The sequence below is a fragment of the Spodoptera frugiperda genome, chromosome 1 (genome assembly GCF_023101765.2).
Source record: "Spodoptera frugiperda isolate SF20-4 chromosome 1, AGI-APGP_CSIRO_Sfru_2.0, whole genome shotgun sequence".
Classification (NCBI taxonomy): domain Eukaryota; kingdom Metazoa; phylum Arthropoda; class Insecta; order Lepidoptera; family Noctuidae; genus Spodoptera; species Spodoptera frugiperda.
In genome coordinates this window covers 5,010,244-5,031,262 of record NC_064212.1, presented here as the reverse complement: position 1 = coordinate 5,031,262, position 21,019 = coordinate 5,010,244, and the positions used below count along the sequence as shown (strand labels likewise).

The window sequence follows — 21,019 nt, the reverse complement described above, 5'->3', positions numbered from 1 at the left end:
AGATAAACAATGGAATTAGAAATCAAGGCTGAGATGCATTTATGATAATGTTTCGTTATACAATATTGAACGCTTTCACAGGTGATGTTGTCTGTAAACAATCCGCACCCAGACTTGTTCCTGGTAGTGAGGATTGATAAGATCTTGCAAGGCCACGTGAGTCAGGTGCTGGAGCCTTACCTCAAGGCCACCAAGGACCCGAGACTTGGCCTCAAAGTACACAAGAATGTCCAGGCGTATGCCAACCGCGTGGGAACCTACAGGATGCCCTTTGCTTGGGCGGCGAAACCTTTGTACAAGTAAGTTTCGTGACGACATGGATTATATCAGAGTTACATCAGAATGTTGGCGCTATAACTCAAAACTAGTTTCCGAAATCGTGACTTGTAATACCTATGTAAATTAATGATAACTGTGCTTCCTTGTTCCCGCGTAGCTGCAAGTGTATTTTTAGCAATAGATGAAGAAGCATGCTTTCAATTCCTGAACCGATGCTTCGATGACTGGATTCCACCCTGCGAATTTTGCTGATACATTTAAAACCTGGTTAATCCTGAATGAAAATACTTGATGCTACGTATAAATTGTTCCAGAATGTACAGCAATGATTTAGACTTGACACCAGAGTTCCCAGCTATATACCGACAGGAACCGAACAAGATGTCTGATGATGACCTGCTGAAGATATTGTCAGACTTCCGCAAGTCCGAGAAGATGTCCAAACTGACTGTGATACCTGGGTGGCTCAGCATTAACATAAATCTGAGCAACGAACAAGTACCAAGTAAGAATAATAATTATCCTATTATAATTTGTATTCTTCTGCCTTTTTGGACAATATTGTATGATTTTATGATCCCAAATTTGGGAACGCAGGAAATTGCTATTAGCTTCTTTTCGGTTTTTCAATAATATCTCAGCAATACCGCTGAGTCTGGAATCGTACCTGCTCCTATCTTACTAATATTATAAATGCGAATGTTTGTAAGTTTGTGTGTATGTTTGTTACTCAATCACGTCAAAATGGCTGAAGGGATCGGAATGAAATTTGGAACAGGGGTTGATTACGGTCTGGAATAACACATAGGTTACTTTTTATCCCACGAGACCTCACGCGAAGCCGCTGACAACAGCTAGTTATAAACAAAAGTGATCCCTCGCCTACCATAACAAAAATAAGTAACATAATTTTATAGTTGTAAACAATTCATTACAGATTGCATGTCAACATCGTACGCAGCGTTGAAACCATTTCCTCTCCCGCCTACAATGCCGCTTACACTAGAGCTGGCTACTCTAAACGTGGAGCCCGAGCAGCCGTATGCAGCGTACATACACCATTTGTACGTGCGACCTCTCGCCTTGAACTTTGAATCTCAGAAGATGTTTGCCAGAGCTAGGAATATTGCCTGCTCCATTGAGCTGAGAGATAGCGATACGGGTGAAAATAAACCTATGCAGGTAAGACTATGTATAACACGGTAGTTTCTAAATAGTCAAATTCAATATTTTTATCGAAATGTCTAAAACTATACTTTTCTATGAATTTTGTAGTAGATCGTTACTTATCCTATCTTATCCTTATACACTGGGTGTCAGCACCCCTGCTCTTCCTGTGGGTGTAAGAGCTAATTGAAAGATTATACATTTAATGGAGATTGGGGAATAAACCTTTTCTGAAAACATGCATGTAATCAGATTTTTTAAACTGTGATCTCTAATCCGTCTGCCAATCCTAATGGCAAACCAGTTATAAGTCCCATGTACTTTGGGTTTTACGCATATATACTTTTAACATACATACATACATGTGCAGTTTTATTCTATAGAAACAGGTATTTATTATACGTAACTCTGTGATGAATGGAATAATTTAGGTATTATATAATATTGACACTTTTTCAAATTTTTTGTTAAGGTTATCAAAATCATTCTCTAACATTTCCTCAATTTGCCTGGAATACTATAGTATTAAATGTTATATAATTAATGTAACATTTGATAAAATAACAGAAGTGGTATTTCCTCTTTGATTACGTATGATGCCAATGTCGTTCTGTTTCACATTTATAAATTCCTAAACATTTTAATGCTATAAATGCATTCAGAGGTTATTTATGAAAACAAGAATTATTATTGGAACTAGTTAATTTTGTTGATATTCTCAGTGGAGTATTTTTAAATGTTCAAAAATAGGAATAAATATTTATTTTCCGATGACTGAGGTCTAGGTTAAGAATCTTATGTTAGACATATTTATGCCTACGCCTACGAATACTAGAAATAAACATAGATAACAGAGGTTTCGACTACGAAGTCTCGCATAGTTGATTTGATAATCTTTTAAATGAAAAAACTAGGCATTTAGTTCGGGACCTGCGGACCACCTAGCGGGTTTACCGGCATTAAGTTACATTAAACTTTTTATTTTCCAGGCTGTATACGGACGGTTCGGCATGACGTCACAATACCGTTGTTCGGTTTTACATCACAATGCGAACCCTACTTGGAGTGATGAAGCCAAGATCCGTCTCCCAGCCACCATAACTGCACAGCATCACCTACTGTTCACCTTCCACCACATATCCTGTGATCTTGCCAAGAAAAATGATGCTAATGTTGAAACTTGTATTGGGTAAGTTTTTAATATTATTGCTTGTACATTAATGCTTATCTTTACTGACTGTATTGGTATTTTAACTGATGAGTATGTTGATATTTATATGTATACTGTTATTTAGACTGCCTCATTGGTCGATTGGTCGCTAGTGCGACTGCCGTACAAGGGGTCTCGTCTGGTCTCGGCAATGGGCTCACCCCCTTTTACATGATTTTATAACACAAATGGTGAAAAGTGTGTTTGCATTGTATAGCGACATGCCGCAATGTCCACCTCTGCCTACCCCTTCGAGAATAATTATTTTTACTTGAAGATTTTCTCTCGATACCTTACATACTTATATCCCTAGACGGAAACAACGTGAAAGTAATAATGAATCACAAATTAATAATGTCCGCTCTATTGTTTATAGAAAACATTGCACAAAAATACCTACGGTCACATATAAACCTAGACCTATTCATTAATAATATAATGTACATCAATGTTTTTATTTAATATTCCTATTCGATATCAAAGTCACATGTAAATAAAATGTGTAAAGGTCATAGCTCATTAGAGATACCGCCACCCGACCTGCATCGCCTCTCCGTTTGGCGTCTACTCGTTGTGGTCTACGGGTGGACGACTGGTGGTCAACGAATGAAAGTCGCGTGGTCAACGAAAAAAAAAAAAAAAAACAAACAACAGTTACAAACCCTTCATTGGCAATCATAGCTGTCACATGACTCATTTGCGAGCACCATACTGTCTGCGCTAAGCAAGCGTGCGTGCAGCGAGTTGTCGACCAGTGGGTCACCCGCCGTCCGCGCGTGGTCAGTGCAGTGAGCGAGGCGATCGTCAGTTGATGTAATGAGCGCGTATCCATAGGAGTTTAGTCCTAACCGCTCAAGACCAGGTGGTGCTGGTCGGCTCTAATGAGCTATGACCTTAAGAATCGTAGCAGGTGGCGTTGTCTACCCCTAATGGAACAAATGCGTGAGCGTCTGTGTGTATCGCCCCCTTTATATAGAGGTTTGTTAACAATAAACGCATTCGGGTTTTGATGATAAAGGTATTCTAAAGTAACGCATCTTCTCTACCATTTCAGATACGCGTGGATTCCATTATTGAAGAACGATAAACTGGTGGATGAGATTGTAAACTTGCCTATTGCGACACACTTGCCATCTGGATACTTGTCCATTCAACCACTTGGACTTGGGAAAGGGGTAAGTTTTATTTTGAAATAATTCTCCTCCTTCTCCTTCTCCCTCTTCCTTGCTTTCTCTTCCTCCCTCTCTCTCATTCAGAGAAAGAAGGAAATGGAAAATATACTTTATAACTTGCTAAGTATTTTACTTACTTTATACACCGAGAAGATCTTTGCTATTTACTTTTGTATGTACAAAGATTACCTGGATAATTCTGCCACTACTATCATTTATTTTACAAACTTCTTTACAGAACACCGGTCCAGAAGTGGTATGGGTGGAAGGTGAGAAGCAGCTGTTCCGTTGCCAACTAGTCCTGGACTCCACAGTAGCTACCAGGGATCCTCACTTACACAACCTGTTCAGCCAGGCTGAAAGGTTGATCAAATCCAGTTCGCCACCCACCTCGCCCTCCCCGCCACCATGGAATGACGTATGCAACGCCCTCAAAGCTGCGCACGCGATCAAATTGAGTTCGTTAATCGCTTTCCTGCCAACTATTATGAATCAACTGTTTGAATTAATGGTACGTATCTACGTAAATTTTCTTATTTAAATTACATTGATTGTCTCTTCATACAAATTTATAGTGATCGTGATTTGTAGCTGTAATCTAGTCTTTATGTCGATAGCCATTAGAACTAATTTCGCTTTCCATTTGCAGACCGTTGAAAAAAGCTACACCCAAGACATGGGTTACCAGATTGTAAAACTGATTGTACATTTTGTGCATATGATACATGATTATGGCCGAAAGGATTTGTTGGATAGCTATGTGAAGGTAAGCTTCAAAACTTGTGATAAATATTTTTTATGGTATAAGCCGGTAAACGAGCAGACGGATCACATGATGGTAAGCAATCGCTGCCGCCAATGGACACTTGAAACACCAGAGGCGTTACAAGTGCGTTGCCGGCCTTTTAGGGGTTAGGAATTTAAGGGAACCTCACTCACACAAGGAAACAACGCAAACGTTATTTCACGTCTATTTTCTGTGAGGCCGTGGTATCACTCTGAAATTGTAGACTTGTCTTTTATTGTGTAAAAATGTCGAGTCTCTTGGGCACTGTGGTTAGCAGATATAGATATTTTGTTCGAAACGAATTTACCGTAAACGTTTAATTCATTCAGGAAACACCTATACCTATTCTTACTTAACACTACAATAAATCATTTTTTCTAAGCTGTTTTAAGCATATTTCTTCGTTAAACAATTTTACAAAAATAAACCTTATTTTCTTTGCAGTACGTATTCAACTGCGTGGAATTTAAACTGCACACAATGTTGACGGCTCCTTTACACATGTTCGTGGATCCCAACCAATCGGACTTTTTGCTCGGCAACAAATTCATGCAATACTCCGGTTTCTTCTTCGACATAATCACTAAAAGTATGGCGCAGTACCTTATCAATACAGGAAGGATTAAGGTGAGTACCTACGTCTATATTATAAGGAAAAACTAGGACTATTTATATGTTTTAAAATGGCTGCGTTAATAAGTAAAATGCTTATGTATGGAATAGACTCTTAATTACAATTTATGACTTAATATAAAGGTAACTTTTTCTATATAATACATAATTATACAATGAAATGTTTTTTTTTTTTCGTTGGTTGATATTAGACTGCCTCGTTTGTTGAGTTTTTTAGAAGTATCAATGCTAAGCAATTGGTTTCGAGATCGATACCGACAAGTCACACTCAATTCATTGAATTATATTTAAAATGTACATGATGGTAATAGCTTCACTCCTATTGGGATTCATAACATACAATGCTGTTGAAATATGAAGTTATTCTGCTTTTGGTATGTGAAATTCTGTTACCTCTTTAGGATTAAAAAGGAATGATTTTATGTCATGTAAAACAGTAATCTTTCTTGTTTTATTTCTAGATGTCACGCCACGAACGGTTTCACGCGGATCTTCTAGAGAACATTGAAAAATTAGTTACGACCGTGGAACCTTCATACATTTTACAGCAACCGATGCAAACTCATATATTTAACAAAAATCTTGCCACGTTTCTAAAAGTAAGTAAACATAGTTTATTATGTTTTGAATTTTTATGTGACATCCTTAAATACGTAACAGACCCTTAGGGTTGGTAGTCTTAACCGTCATATGTGGCGATTGGGTCTTCTACCTGAGGTGAAAAATCGCAAAGGTATAAAAAGGTCTATTTATTTACCTTTTTATTTGCCGGACACTTTTTAGGTGTCTACCTTTTTATACGTTGCCGATTTTCGTACGTTGTCTATTTTAACTTCTGTGACTCATAAAACAACTAACCAGACCATGGTCATTAGACATATGCTTTTTACCTACTTGCAAAATCTGTTGATAATTATTAATTAAAATTACTTAAATATATGTAACTTCTACACATTTTCGTCGACATACAATAATCACAAACTTCTCTTTCAGTCTTGCCTATCATTCATGGACCGAGGTTTCGTGTTCCGACAGATAAAGAAATATCTAGATAAGTTTAAAGTCTGCGACCCTAAAGCGTTGTTTGACTTCAAATTCACGTTCCTACAGACAATATGTTCTCATGAGCATTTTGTCCCGTTCAATCTACCGTTACATGCGAATAAATTGCCTAAAGATGGTGATGAAGGTTAGTAGTTGTGCTTAAATGAGATTTTTAATGGATAGTGTACTTATATCTTGAAGAAAATTACATTTGATTTGTTTGGCGATCAATTGTCGACTTTATGCTTAGAGTGGTAAGGTTGAAAATCGCTTGACACAGATGCTTTGTTCACCGTTATACAGTTGTTTTTAATACAGCATTTATTTTAAGTTGTAAGATATAAGTACATAAATATTGAATGTTTACAAATAAGTTAGTCATTATCAAAATGGTTGTTACTTTTACACAGATCCCGCCAAGCTGAGGCTCACTGAAGATTTTATTATGAGACACTTTCTTGCCGGAACCCTGCTAAAACAAGTATACCCTTGTTTTACACATTGCTAGTTAAATAGCATGAGAAATGCTTAAATCATTATTACTATTATTACTTTTTAAATCATTTTAAATTAATGTATACTTTGTTTTAAAGGTGGAACAGTCACTAAGAGAGGCGCCAATGAAGCGTAGATCTGCGTTGAGTGTGTTGCGGGCTTTACTGACGAAGCATGAACATGATGATAGATATAGAAGTCGGCAGTGCAGAGCGAGGCTCGCGTATTTGTACTCGCCGTGGCTTACTATTGTCCTTGGTAAGTATCTTCCTATTGCAAACCGGTATGAAACAACGCTTCCTTGTGTGTGAGGTTACTAGAGGCTCAGACCTTCCTCCACATTCTAATTCTCCTACCCTTTTTTATGGATCAAGCCGGTAAACGAGCTGACGGATCACTTGATGGCAAGCAATCGCCGCCGCCCATAAATAATTGAAATACCAGCGGCGTTACAAGTGCGTTGCCGGCCTTTTGGAAGTTAGAATTGAAGGGTTGTTGGGGAATTGGGGATTAGGAATATTGGGAAGGGGGGTTATAGGGCCATACTTATATCTCAAATTCTCCCTCTCATCTCAATGTTACTCCCTATCCGAATCCCCAAATCCTCAATCCCCTGAAAGCTCCCCCTCTGGTGTTGCGCGTTTCTATAGGCGACGTCAATTTCCTACCATCATCAGTTAATCCGTCTCATCGTCTTCTTATTTCGTTTTAAATACATTAACTTTAAAAATGTGTATCCACAGAAAACGCACATCGTCTCATAACTAAGAACTTGGCGAGTCCAATAGAGAATGGTCACGATAAAGTTGATGGAGACGGCACAATGAACCCGGTACTGAACAGTACGCAGAAAGAGGCCGCCTCGGCCAATAGCACGCCTCGCAGGAACAGGCTGACCTTGCATTTTGACCATACACCCGTCAGGAACTCCGCGCATTTCAAGGAACCGCCTACTATACCCGGCAATCATATGTATGGGAAAGGTAAGTGTGAACGTATTTTTTTTTCTTAATATTCACGTATAGAAACCCATTGCCTGCTGGTTTAGTACGAGTTTGCTTTACGTCTAACGTGATCAAACGGAGCGTATTCGGCGTTCTGATTGGTTGGTTCATTCGTGCCGGCCAATCAGAACGCGCTCTCGTTTCGATTTCGTTCAACGTAAAGCAAACTCGTACTAAGGGTACAGATTTGGGCCTCTCCGGTATTGTTTATCTCTCAAAGTATAGAATCATGGTGCTTATCTGTGTAAACTTAGCTGTAGAGTGCGAATGAGTCACGACTGATATAATCCTAAATAAAGTAAAAATAACATTTTTTTCTGTCTGCTAAGATTCAAAATGAGAAAAGCAAAAATAGGCCTGGACTTCAAGCTTTTTATCAACTTTCTGAATTAAATGTGACCTGAATAAGTATAAACTTTCACAATACCTATTTTCTTCCTTAGATCACGCCAACAACATGTCACAAAGCAGTTTAGAATCAGTATCCACAATGTCCGGCGGTGACTCGCTACCGAGGAACATTGGGCGACTGGATTTGAGCGAAATTGGTGATCAAGTTAATAGGTAAGTAATCAAAAATGAACTCTATTCTCAATGTCATATTGGTGGTTTTTATATGGCAAATATTTGTCATTCAATAATGAATTATATTCTCGATGTTTTAGTGACTGTTTTTGCGTGTCAAATATTTATCATGCAATTCTATTTTCAAAGTTTTGTGTACCAAACATTTGTCATTCAATAATAGACTTAATCTTCAAGGCTATAGTGACGATTTTTGCATGTAGATTCGGTGTGATGTCAGCGGAAGAGGTACGCGATGTCCTGTTATGCTTCTTGTACGTGTTAAAATATTTGGACGACGAGAGGCTCGTGGATTGGTGGAGGACTCAGTCGCAGGCTCAGCAGCAATCCTTCTTTAATGTTTTGGAGTAAGTAAGGACTACAATAATTGCCAGTCTCTTAGGTTCCGTAGTTATACTATATGCAGTAGTTATACTACTTGAGCATTTGTGTGGGAATTATAACTTTTATGGCCAGTCTTTTAGGTTGCGTGGCCGCACTATCTGCCAAATAAAGAAGATAGAATGTTTTGTATGAATTATGTGCCAGTTTTATCGGGTTACATAAGAATGGTGATACTGTCCTCATAGTTGTGAAAAACAATCAATACTTTGTATATCAATTTCTAAATGTTTCTCCTTTGTATTTTTATTGTATACAATAAAGAGTTTTCAATCTAATCTAATATCTGGAATTAAACTGTCACAATTAACAAGATAAAGATGTGTGTTCCATTATTAACATGAGTGATACTACACATGCAATGGTGGTATGATGGGTACATGAGCTACATGTTATGCCCTCTAGGCGTACAAATATTTATATGTAACTAGCAAACCAGGCGAACTCCGTTTCGCCACCAATTGTTTTCCCTGATTCCCTGCTTTTCCTTTATTTTTTTTTCCTAAATTTTCTTTGCTATAAACCTCACGGAGCCCGAGACCTTTCTAACGAATGCAAAACCGTGGAAATCGGTTCGTGCGTTCTGGAGTTATAGCGTCAGGAAGGAAAACTCGACTTATTTTTATTTATATGTAATTATGAATCTTTAGCATGCAATGAAATTTTACAAAATTATTAAACTTAAATAAACAAAACAATGAAAGATAATTTAATAACAAGTAATCACAATATAACAGGCTAATTTATGCCATTTTACTACGAAATAAAGACCATTTTCGTCTCAATATTTCTCTAACTTTCACACACTATTTCAGAATATGCGCAGAACAATTCCAATATGTCGGACGGAAGAAGATATTGTCAGAAATGAAAGCTACTACACCAGACTGTAATGGCAAGCCGAAGCCTGTCAAAGCCAGAACTCTGCCCGCCAGGATGAGTCCACCCGACTTCTCTAAGGAACCACCCATAGTTGTGGAGAAAAACAATACTGTTAATAGGGAAAATCTTGTTAATCCGTCTGTCACTACTGGTAAGTTTAGTATAGTTCGTAATTTAATGCATTGAAGAAAAATAAACCGCAATTAAAAGGTGTTCAAAACAATCTTATACGACTTAAGTAATAGGGTATTTTACTCTATGTGAGAAAAAATCTATTAATATGCAAATGAGTTTCGTCAATAACAAGTCGGAAAATGTTAGTTTCAGTACATACAATTTATAATTTAAAAAATACAAGAAAATTTATATTCTAAAATTTCATATGCAATTTGAATGCAGTTATCGATTGAATATTTTTTTTAGTAGTTCATTAGGATTTACCGTAGGATTGAATGGGTCACTTAAGGTTACTTTACAAAAATGGGTGTAATACCCTATTCAAGAAATGGATGATACATTTGTCAGGTTGTTTCAAGAGATACATAATCTTAGCTTACGTAGGGAATTTAGAAATATTTAATTTTAATTCATATGCAAACAAGTTATGAGCCTCAAATTGACGCAAGTTATCTTTTTAATAGGCTAATAATCAAACAATATTATTATTTAACATACTATGTCTAATTTGTTTGCTTAGAATTGGAAGCCATAGCGGAACACACAGTGCTATCAGCGAGCTGCCTCGCTACAGAAGTGGGTCTGACCATCATAGACCGCGCGTGTCTGTTCATGAAGAACCTAGGGGCGGCTGACGGGGTCGCGGCGAAGCCCTACCTCAAGCTACTACAGTACCCACAGAGCGAGACTTTGTATAAACACCTGTTTTCTGCTTTAAGAGCGTATATTAATCAGTTCTCTGAGACCTTGTTTGAAGGTAAGTGCTTTATTTACTAGGAAAATTGTACATCGTGTAGTGCAACATAGCATTCTAAAGGTTTTAATCATCACTACCAGTTTTGCAGAATGTCACGATATTTATATGTTTAGCTCGAAACATCTTTAAGTTATTTTCGAAAAAGGCTTCTCAATATGTCTAACCGACATTTTTACGCTTATCTACACAAAATGATTTGTAAATATTAAAGTAAGATGTTTCTATAATATTGAAGAAATCATTTTATGAATTAATACTCTAGTTTATACAATACATATATTCTGAAGTGTGTCGTTAAAATATGTGTGCAGGCGGTAGTACAGTATGCGCGGGCGTGGTGGCGGCGGTGGTGGGCCTGTGCGAGGCGCGCGCCGCCTGGCTGCGGCGGGAGGCCGCCGCCGCGCTCTACCTACTAATGCGGGCCAACTTCCAGCACGGCACCGGCGGGGACCTCACCCGGGTACATCTACAGGTACGCACATTAAGTAGTCTTACTACGGCCACACTTTAGTGTCATTTAATGGTTACTTAACAATCCCTTGAGTATTGTATTCGATACACTATCAGTTACTAAGAAATAGATTAAGTTCATTAAATGACTCTGAGTGCGTAATAGACTCGTAACACAGTCGAGCACACATAACATAACTGGCGAAAATGGTAGCAGAAATAAACTGTGTACAACCCCTCGTTGAAATCCGCGGCTTACTAGTTATTACTTAATGGATCCAAAGAGTGCATTCTACACCCCATAACCAAGTTGTAACTTGATGTAAATTGTTTTAAATTATGTATATGTATGTATGTATATTATGCTAATTGCTAGGTTATAATGGCTGTATCGAAACTACTGGACAACTCTACCGCGCTCAACTGCAAGCGTTTCCAAGAGTCGCTGTCTGTCATCAACTGCTTTGCAACTGGCGACAAAGCTATGAAAGGGACTGGTAAGAGCATATATTTAAATTATTACATGTATCATTGCTATATGTCCGGCTTGACAAGCAGGAGTATGGTTTTAGTCAGTAAGAGTCTGAACTCCCTCTCGCTTTGCCCTGGCGAGAAAAGTATATGATTTTCCTCCCTGAAAAAATATATATGACTATGCTATATGTATGACTGTATGATGAATAGTATTTTAATAATTTCAAATATAATGTCAGGTTTATCGAGTGAAGTGGCGGAGTTGATGCGTCGCGTGCGCACCGTCGTCGGTGCACGCGCACGGCTCGCTGGGGTGGGGGGTGTTGGGGCTTCAGGTAAGTGATCATTTGTCTCTTATTGCATTTACGTTATAATTCCAATATTTATCAACATTTCTTTTCTAGACGGATGGTAAATTGATTTGGTTGTTTCAAAGTTTTGGTACACTATTTTGTGATAAAATATAATAAAGAATAATGTAAGAGAACCGTTTCAACTTGCACGGTTCTCTCACATTATCCTTTATTTGATTGTTTGGACTTTAATAGAGAAACCAGTTTATTTCGGCATTTCTTCTCAGAGTAGTCGGATAGGAAATGCCGGCCTCATTTAGTTATTTCAAAGATTGACGTGTAACAGTGTTATTTTGTTACCAACTTGCAAAAATAAAAATATCATTTATAATTTTATCATTTATGTGTAGGCTTTTTGAGTGAAATCCAGGTTTAGACCAAATAAACCCATTGACAGGTTATAAATGAAAGTTCCCACTATCACTGCCTGCCTCGTTGGTTGAGTGGTCGCAAGTGCGACTGCCGAACAAGGGGTCTCGGGTTCGATTCTCGGGTCGGGCAAAGTATTGCTGGGCTTTTTTCGGATTTTCGAAAATTTCTCAGTAGTAGCACGGAGTCTGGAATTGTGTCCAGGATATGGCAATAGGCTCACCCCCTATTACATTGGACTTAAGTTTCAACAAAAATGAAAAGTTGTACATAGCGGCATTATGTCGTAATGTGCTATCTATACTACCTCTTATAAAAGGCGTGAAGTTGTGTGTGTGTGTGTGTGTGTGTGTTCCCACTATCATACTCCCGCAGGCGCAGGCAGTGTCCACCTGGCGGAGCTGCAGCACGCGCTGGCGGCGTCGTGCCGCGCCACGCCGCGCCTGCGGCACGCCTGGCTCTCCAACCTCGCTGAGCATAACGCCCGGCAGGGGGACTACGATGAGGTAACCATTGTTAATGATACAGATATTTAGGTTATAAGTGACTTGTAATAAAACCGTTTTTCCCATGGCTTAAGTTGTTTCCAATATTCGTTACTAATGCCAAAGGCTTTGATCGTCAAAGTGTGCAGATTAGACGACTAGTTTCAACATAATGAATTCTACAGGGTTTTATTTAACCAAAAAATAGCGAATGAGAAAATAGTGAGATAGCGGCCAAACGTCGTTTAAAAGTAAAAAACAAAATTCACGCAAAATACTCATGTTCTATTGACTCTTATTTCCTCTAACATACTCACAAAAATTTTAGAGAATACATTTATTAATCTCAAGCTCTTGTCTTTCTAATAAACAGGCAATGTGCTGCCAACTACACATCGCAGCTCTAATGGCAGAGTACCTCAAACTGAGAGGCACACAGCAATGGGGAGCCGACGAGTTCGCGGAGATCTCACTCAACATACCACGAGATGAGACCGGCCTCAAAATCGACGAGGGTAAGTAAAACACCGATTCAATCAATAATATAGTTTATAATCATCGTCATAAAGTCCATATTTAAATACCACAGCCTACTGTCGATTTGTCACTCACTTTATAACTATGTGTTAGGAACGAGCCTACAGTCTTTGTTGTAGTTGTGTGTCACTATGTATTTGGTTAGTTCCTTGAAAGTCTCGAGGGGGCAGAACGCGTTGCACCCTGGGACTTCCATGAGGCGGGGTTCCGCTGAGTCGTCGTCCCAGTAGTATATCTGGAAAATGAGATTCTTTAAAAGTATTCGTTCTATGTGAATATTCTTCGTCATTCCAAATTTTGAAAATATTATTATGCTTATTGAAACTGTTCTCAAATTCGACTGGTAGTTTAGGTAATAAGGCTGTCGAACCAACTCAGCATTTTTTTCTATACCTAATCGCTCTAACAAGGTGCGGCTGACAGATTCAGTAACGTTTCGTATCACTTTGAAAGGCTGCGATTTAAAAATTATGCCTTAAAATTTTAACTGTATCACATTCGTATTATGTTAAATCATTCGGATCTAGTTACTTAAATTAAAACCAACCGGAATGTTCTAATATTCAATAAAATCTAATGAAATGAAAAATAAAGTAAAGTGTTATGCGTATAACGTAAAGCCATAGTCATGTTTAGTGATGGGATGTACGGCTACGATTAGGTAGTCGATGTTTTTTTAGAATAAAAAACTAAAATCGTGCGTCGTTCAATTATCATTCTTAAAAAACTTTTAATTATGTGGGTAAATTCACTATAGACGCGGCTCTCTCTGCCCAAACCACAGTGACACGAGCAGAAATATGTAGTAGGCATTTTTCTAGACATTTCCGGCGCCATTGATAATGCGTGGTGGTACTTAATCTAACATGTACAAACTAATATAGTTTTCTTCATTCTGTAAAACTGTAACTCTGAAACACCTCAGGGCTCGGTCATAAAATATTTATTTTAACAGTATATACACGTAGTTACACTGCACAACTAAATAACACACACATTTAATAAAAAAATTAAAGAGAATTAAATGTATGCTGCGAGTATCGATAGCGATAAAAAAAGATTTTTCTAATGTCCATCCCTAAAGAGAGACGTCATTCATACTGGCATCTGTCAGCCGCAAAATGTTATAGCCAAAGGGTATAACTTAGTATAGGTAGTCATGGATGATGACGGAGTATGAACATTAAACATTTATTTAGCCCGTCACTTAGGTATTGAAAAATATATGACACGTATTTTTTCATATAAGATAGTAATGCAGAGATAAAATGAATCAAAGTTTAGGAGTGAGAGCAAATACGTCATTTCTACGTTCAAATGAAAAAAACCTTCTTAGAATTGTCGTCACGGGATATTTCAAATCAATATAAAATATCTTCGAAAGTATTTGTTTCCGTAAGAAAATAAAAAAATACGTGTTTAATATTATAAAATAATCTACGAGACGGATATAATTAAAATAACAGTTAGTCATTATCACATCATAAAGTAATACTAATAAAATTAGCATTTAAATTAAAACCTATTTTCCATACTTCGTTTAAGAAAACAACATAATAAAAACTAAAAGTAAACTATGTCTAGTTCTGGTCGTAAAACATTTTTTTTAATAGTCCTTCAATTTCGCTCTCATTTCTAATTAGCTCTACGGTCACGGAGTCACAATTCATGGCTGACTTTCTTATGTTTTAAGAGAGAACCTTAATTACTTCTATTTAAATGGTAAAAAGAGAATGTCTGCTTAGTATTCTAGTGTCTAAGGTCATATTAATTAGCGAGTAAAAAACTGAAACTTAGCAAAAAACCAGGCGTGTTTGTTATTTTGTCTTTATCTCTAGTCTATAATTAGAATAGTTGTGCTCGTGAATATAAAGCTTGACTTGTAACCTGATAACCACGTAAGGATGATTTTCTACCAGCGATGTGCTATGCTACGTTGCAGTGGATGCGTTTGGCTTCCACCAATCATATTCATTGGTACACATAGCTTAGCACTGATTGACACGGACTCAACTAATCTAAGTTATTTATATGAAAATAGGCGTGCTATGGATGCGTGCTATAGATCTGTGTTATGGATGGCTTCCCTACTATCGCATACTTGAGCTGCGCATCTTCCTCGCACAACTATAGTCTCAGTGGAATACAGATAAACGAAATAGTATGCTGTATTTTTGGTCCTACATTACTACTTTACCTTAAACCCAAACCGCTGTCCTTCAGCCAAAATCTTCTGCTCCTTGTTAGACTGTGGTGAAGGCCGTCGTTCGTGTAACTCGAACAGTAGGGCAGCCCCTGGGTCTGGGAGACGGGGTGGTGGGGCCACGCAGGCACCTAACAGGGCCGCTACAGACACTGGGGTGCCTGTGCGCACCACCAGACGTAACTGGGACTCGCCTGCAGAGTTACTGCTCGCTTCCTTTATTATTTGTTGAAGCAATGCTCCTAGAATGGGTAAATAAATGTTTGTTAAGATGCTGCAAGAGAGATTGCAGACTAAAGAACTGGATTTAACTCAAAGTCTTTTCATAATTACATATCCTTAAACTTGTACACAGATTCTAGAGTTTTCATAAAAATTTTTCTCTATAAATGCATTTGGTTTTTGATGGTTATTTTCTGTATTTTTCTAAAACTGCATACAGGAACTATTTTTAACACACTGAACGCCGTGGTGGTCACCGGTGACCGACGTTAGCGGAGGATTTGCCTTCAATAGTTTTCTATTGGCAGTTAAAGACTTAAGGCATATATTCTATTGCATAATTAATGTTCCTCCCATCCTTACCTAAGAAAGGGATTCTTAGTATAAAAACAGAACCAAACATCTTGAGGTAGTATCGAAGAATCAATAAACACTATTAACATGTCTTTAGGTAGTGATCAGCAAAACCTATTTTTATCTAGTCCTAATCAAATAAATCCCAGACATTTTATTTTTGTTTTATGATCTTGCATTATCAGGTTTGAGTTTGAATGCCAAGGTCAAACTTTAGACAGTTTTTTTTAATAATTCTATTTATAAACACGTGCAGTTTAACGAGACATAAATATGCATGAATCCTATCATCACACAGATGTACGATTAAATACTGAAAATGGATATTCTAATTTCTTACCACCGCTAAGTTTCCTTAGCAAGTTGTTGTGGAACATCATCGAGTACTCCAATCGTGCCACATCCATCAGTTTTCTCTTCACATGTTTCGCCCATTTCGGATTTGCTACTTTTATATCGTCCTGCAATGAAAAGAACAAGTCTTTAGCAAACTTACGACAGTATTAGTAGCTAACCCACATTATACTGTCCTATGACAACAAATCGCTTTAGCATTTTGTGGTGATTAAAATAGCCCCGGTGCTGCGGACAACGTAACAGATCCAACAACAGCCGGGGCTCCGGCTCAAAGCAGGAGAAGGAACGGGGTGGTTTTTAGTCAATAAGAGTCTGACATTCCCTCTCGCCTCACCTAAGGTAGGAGAAGTCATTGGATGATTTTTCCCCTCAAAAAAGGGTGTTATAAATAAAATAATTTTCAACAAACCTGTATAAGAAATAAATTATTTAAATAGTAAGCCTCTTGCGGCGTGCTGAAGTTAGTGTTGGTCATCTGCGCAATCTTGTGGAAGAAGTCGCGGTACGGTTGCAGCAACCCTTCTTCTGTGAACGCTTTAAGTATCCTCTCCTTCTCTTGTTTGTAACGAGGACAGTTCTCTTCGTACAGCAGCTGGAAACAAAATAAAAAAACTTAATTGTAACATTGCACAGCACGAACATTAAAAAGAAGCAAATTTGTGATCTTTCATTTGACCTAATTCTTCTGATAAGTGTCACTTACAAAGTCTTGGCGTCGCGGTGGATACGTGTAGGGCACGGGTTGCCATGGGAGCGTGTCATTCCACACCTGCTCCGGCGGCGGTGGCCACAGTCCCGCCGCTATCAACAGAGCAGTCATCTTACTCAGCTCTGTATCCGACGATATCACGATACTCCTCTCTGCCCACAAACACACATGTTTACTAACAAACTCACGGAAGAAAGCCATTTATATCAATTAAAATAATTACCACTCTCATAGTAAGGCCCCAAAAACTCATCATATCTCTTCCTAAGTAATGCGCCCATTTCAAATGTCAACATCTTGCCCTCCTGTAACACAAGAAAATGTCAACGTCTTTATTAATGAAGTCCGGTCGCCTCGCAAATGCTTTTCTATTAGAGCCGTATGACGTGGGGCAGGCAATAAATCATTATTAGTGTCTGACGGCTATCTGCGTGAGTGCCGACACTTCGTTCCCGTTTAGAGCACGCCGCGACCTTCGGCTATCGGGACTCCCTCCCGCATCGGGACCAGGAAGCGGACACTTCGTTATAGAATCATTCGTCTTCACTTGTCCTTCTAGGCCGACCCTTTACTGGAGTTCCGGAGATTCATTGTCACGGCCCCAGCGAATGTTACGTCGCGTGTCAGATACTTCCAACTTGTTTACTCATAGAACGATGCATATGTTTATTTGTGCATCGCAGTTGCTACAACTTCAATTCTATCGATGCATTATGCATGAATGAGATTATTTACCTACCATTGGTCATTCAAAATCGAACCGCAGCGTATATTAGTTACTTTGCAAATCTCGTCAATGGGCCAATATCCCTGAGAGCCGGCCTACAAGGACGGACCAACAAGTGGTCCTTTGTTACATTGAGAGAGGAGCGCCGCCGCATATGAGTAATCTAAATGCAGTATCACCATTGATCAGCGAGAGTCGCGGTTATGGTTTGTGTACGTCAGGAGCTATTCGTTACGGCCGGCGAGCACCTAATTCAATGTATCGAGGAACTACGCCAAAAAGGTCCATTGTGTAAAAAATAACATCTCTTGTGGTTCCCATGAATTTTCAACATAACAGAATGATGATAAAATATTTCGGCCAATTCCAACGCTGTAATATGGGTTCATCACATCAATTTGCCTTATGTGGTAAATTGTGTGATGCCAATTTAACGTAACGAGGTGAGTAGAAAATTGTATGGACACTTACATTAGTCATGGCGCCGGCTCCGTAGGGCGAGAACACGTGGTCGGGTGGAGGGGCGCCCAGCATCGCCAGCTCGCCCTCGCTTGGGGTGCGCTCCCCGTGGGACATGAGCTGAAAATGCAATTATTACCGTACATATTTTGACAACTTTTTCCAATATTTGTAAGGAAAGGATGTTGCAATCACGCCATATACTAATGGATGATTGCAGTTCCGCAGTTTCTTAATCTTCTGGTCTATTTATGGACAGACGTTTAGGAAACATCTAACAACAAATTTGTAAGCGAAAGTACTGAAATGACCTGGTAGTTTCGAGTCTTTCCTTTTCTCTTGATATTAGGAATACGTTCATCATCATAACTTGTTCAAGGGTTTAAAAAACGTTGATTAATTGCTTATTTAAGTAAACTTAATTTCTTTAAATACATTTCGTAGCTTGATATTAGTAATGTTTAACGTTCTTAGTTCTTACCACATGTACTTGACGGAGTTCTGTCACCTCAACAGTGGAATCCTTCATCAGTATCACTGCTACGAGGGCTGATGGAAAATAATTTCAATTAATCGTCTTAAACAATTAACTATCAAATATCTAAACTGAAAATTGGGTGTATAGCGGCATTACGTGCCGTAATGTGCACCTCTGCCTACCCCTTCGGGGATAAAAGGCGTGAAGTTGTGTGTGTGTATCTAAACCGAATTAAAATCAGGAATTACCGAAATTTGTACCTGAGTATTGAGCTATACATGTCAAGAACAGTGTCATAAAGATTTTCCCTTTGATTATTTTTTGTGAATCTTTTTGAACGAGCAAGGACAAGAGGCCTTACTTGATGATGTCAAAGTTTTGCTCAGTAGGATACTGCTTCCTAATAGCTACAAGATATTAGATAGTTTTGTTTGTATACATACCGGCGATGAGCGAGATGCCCACCAACACGCCGAGGCAGCAGCAAGTGTGTTCTATGCGCATGCCTTGCGCCGGCGCCGCTTCCGCCGCGTTGGTCGGCTCCTCCTCGCGACCGCCCTCTTTCCTGTGCAAATGCACCACACTCTTCACCACGTAAACTATTGCCAGCTATTGTTCTTTTCTCGTTGTCTGTGCAACTATTTTGATAGATATTTCAATTTTTATTGCTTTATATCAATCAAATAACTAATTCTAAACAAGTGCGATACCATAGATTCTACTCAAGATTTGTGCTAAACTACAATTGACATAAACATCCGTTTTATTGCACCTAGATCTCAAAATGTCACTCACATTTTCCTTCGCCGGGTCGGCAGCTCTACATTGTAATCCGATCTTAATCGGGCGTTAGTCACTCGGGGTAGCGCATAATTAATAGTTTAGTGACGACACATGAACCACCAGAACTGTGCAGCATCCACTAGATACCCGTGTGGTTAGGTCGGCAGCGGTGCGAGGCAAGAAGCGCACGGCGCGCGAGGCGGGGTCCCACTGAGATCCGTACGGGACGCTGGCGAGATTCACGGTCGCCGCGACCTGTGCCCGCTCAGATGATTGACTTTGTCCAATCGATTGTACCACGGTGCCTATTTACACATGCGTGCCCGTATCGTCCGATGTTGATATTTAGCCAGCTGCCGCCCTTGTTAACCTCGCCTTCAATGGTAAATTCAGATTTGATCACACAATGTGCCAGACTATACAGCTGTATGGTGTTCGTTGAATGGACTGAACACGGTAGGATTCATAGGTATTAGAGATGGATAACATTAATTTCCTGTAGGAAATGCATTGTATATATGCAAAAAAAAAAACAAAGCGTATATATGAATAGCACGGTATCATGTGAAGATTATTTGCATGAGGGTGCTTTGATTCGCCTGATAGTGTGAATTAAAAGATTGCGCGCGCGCTGCCGTGCGAACGTACAATGCCTTCCGCCTGCCCTATCCTGGTGGGGGGCTGGGTATACAGAACACTATTTTGCTATAACGACCTCGCATTCTTCACTACCTAGTTGTTGCTAGGATTTCAAATATAGACTTGAATTTTCAAAACAATAAAATTGTATCTCTCCCTCAAACATTAACTGTGATAATTCAGAGAATTAAGCCATTGTTTCTGTTTCTACATTATCTGAGTAAAGAAAATAATACTTAGTTACAGGAATAACAATAATAAAAAAATGTTGATGTACATAATTGTAGAAAAAATTATTAAAAACACCGCACAAAATAAAACAACATTACTTATTTCCTTCAAACATCTAACTATGTACAATGAGAAACTCAATAAAAAACAAATGTTTACGACTTACTTGATACATATTATACTCGTGAGGTGCACCATCTCAACAACACAGACTACCAACTACGTCTAATTAAGATTCCAAATTATCTCAGTATACATTATTTGTATAATCTACACAGCTCGTCTCGCTTGGTGATAAGACATCAATAAGTAGCTACAGGAAACTTAGTTCACATAATTCTATGGAGGACATACAGTCAGAGATGATATCTAATCATATTGTAACTATAAAACAACACTGTACTACAATTATATGTGTTGTGTTCTGTGAGCATAGTATTTACTCTGTTTCATGACTTGTATGTTATATTGGCATGTGTGTACCGAATGTATAATGTCGTAAATTACTGTGTACTTATGATATAATTTTCATTCTTTACATCAGGGGTTCTCAACCTTTTTCCACAACATTTATAATTCTTGTTACGGTAGGGACACTATTGCTATTACTTTTTTC

At 38.5% G+C, this 21,019-nt stretch overlaps 2 protein-coding genes across 5 annotated transcripts in view; one reads left to right on the top strand and one right to left on the bottom strand.

Moving 5' to 3' along the window:
• The window catches only part of LOC118272980 (dedicator of cytokinesis protein 9), a 49,808-nt gene that overhangs the window by 6,840 nt on the left and 21,949 nt on the right, over positions 1 to 21,019 (top strand). For both annotated transcript variants that reach the window (XM_035589703.2, XM_035589702.2), the window contains exons 8-29: positions 82 to 299; positions 594 to 784; positions 1,217 to 1,461; positions 2,436 to 2,635; positions 3,711 to 3,831; positions 4,067 to 4,339; positions 4,478 to 4,594; positions 5,060 to 5,242; positions 5,710 to 5,847; positions 6,242 to 6,437; positions 6,703 to 6,773; positions 6,886 to 7,045; positions 7,531 to 7,770; positions 8,235 to 8,355; positions 8,580 to 8,723; positions 9,573 to 9,790; positions 10,337 to 10,573; positions 10,885 to 11,045; positions 11,400 to 11,520; positions 11,737 to 11,832; positions 12,595 to 12,725; positions 13,078 to 13,219. In XM_035589703.2, the coding sequence (XP_035445596.2) occupies positions 82 to 299; positions 594 to 784; positions 1,217 to 1,461; positions 2,436 to 2,635; positions 3,711 to 3,831; positions 4,067 to 4,339; positions 4,478 to 4,594; positions 5,060 to 5,242; positions 5,710 to 5,847; positions 6,242 to 6,437; positions 6,703 to 6,773; positions 6,886 to 7,045; positions 7,531 to 7,770; positions 8,235 to 8,355; positions 8,580 to 8,723; positions 9,573 to 9,790; positions 10,337 to 10,573; positions 10,885 to 11,045; positions 11,400 to 11,520; positions 11,737 to 11,832; positions 12,595 to 12,725; positions 13,078 to 13,219 (3,724 nt within the window). The remainder of the gene's footprint in view (positions 1 to 81; positions 300 to 593; positions 785 to 1,216; positions 1,462 to 2,435; positions 2,636 to 3,710; positions 3,832 to 4,066; positions 4,340 to 4,477; positions 4,595 to 5,059; positions 5,243 to 5,709; positions 5,848 to 6,241; positions 6,438 to 6,702; positions 6,774 to 6,885; positions 7,046 to 7,530; positions 7,771 to 8,234; positions 8,356 to 8,579; positions 8,724 to 9,572; positions 9,791 to 10,336; positions 10,574 to 10,884; positions 11,046 to 11,399; positions 11,521 to 11,736; positions 11,833 to 12,594; positions 12,726 to 13,077; positions 13,220 to 21,019) is intronic.
• Positions 13,236 to 20,732, bottom strand: LOC118272982 (venom acid phosphatase Acph-1). Of its 3 annotated transcripts, none has more exons than XM_035589704.2 (10): positions 20,570 to 20,732; positions 19,194 to 19,315; positions 18,754 to 18,821; positions 18,285 to 18,392; positions 17,310 to 17,391; positions 17,081 to 17,238; positions 16,787 to 16,969; positions 16,361 to 16,481; positions 15,439 to 15,686; positions 13,236 to 13,476 (listed from the first exon to the last, which is right to left on the bottom strand). In XM_035589704.2, exons 1-10 carry the CDS (start codon positions 20,599 to 20,601, stop codon positions 13,324 to 13,326), a joined length of 1,275 nt encoding a protein of 424 aa, XP_035445597.2. In that variant the 5' UTR covers positions 20,602 to 20,732; the 3' UTR covers positions 13,236 to 13,323. The 3 variants fall into 3 exon arrangements, with proteins under 3 accessions (XP_035445597.2, XP_035445598.2, XP_035445599.2); XM_035589705.2 differs by lacking the exon at positions 20,570 to 20,732 and adding an exon at positions 19,546 to 19,869; XM_035589706.2 differs by lacking the exon at positions 20,570 to 20,732 and adding an exon at positions 19,546 to 19,868 and having other exon boundaries at positions 19,194 to 19,388.

Excerpts from the sequence above, each read along its gene's own strand:
- LOC118272982 (XM_035589704.2), bottom strand. The coding sequence starts at position 20,601 with ATGGTGCACCTCACGAGTATAATATGTATCAA. Across the intron at positions 17,392-18,284 it reads GAGCCGGCGCCATGACTAAT|GAGGGCAAGATGTTGACATT; the intron begins GTAAGTGTCCAT and ends CTTGTGTTACAG. Across the intron at positions 15,687-16,360 it reads GCTAAGGAAACTTAGCGGTG|GAGCATTGCTTCAACAAATA; the intron begins GTAAGAAATTAG and ends TACCCATTCTAG.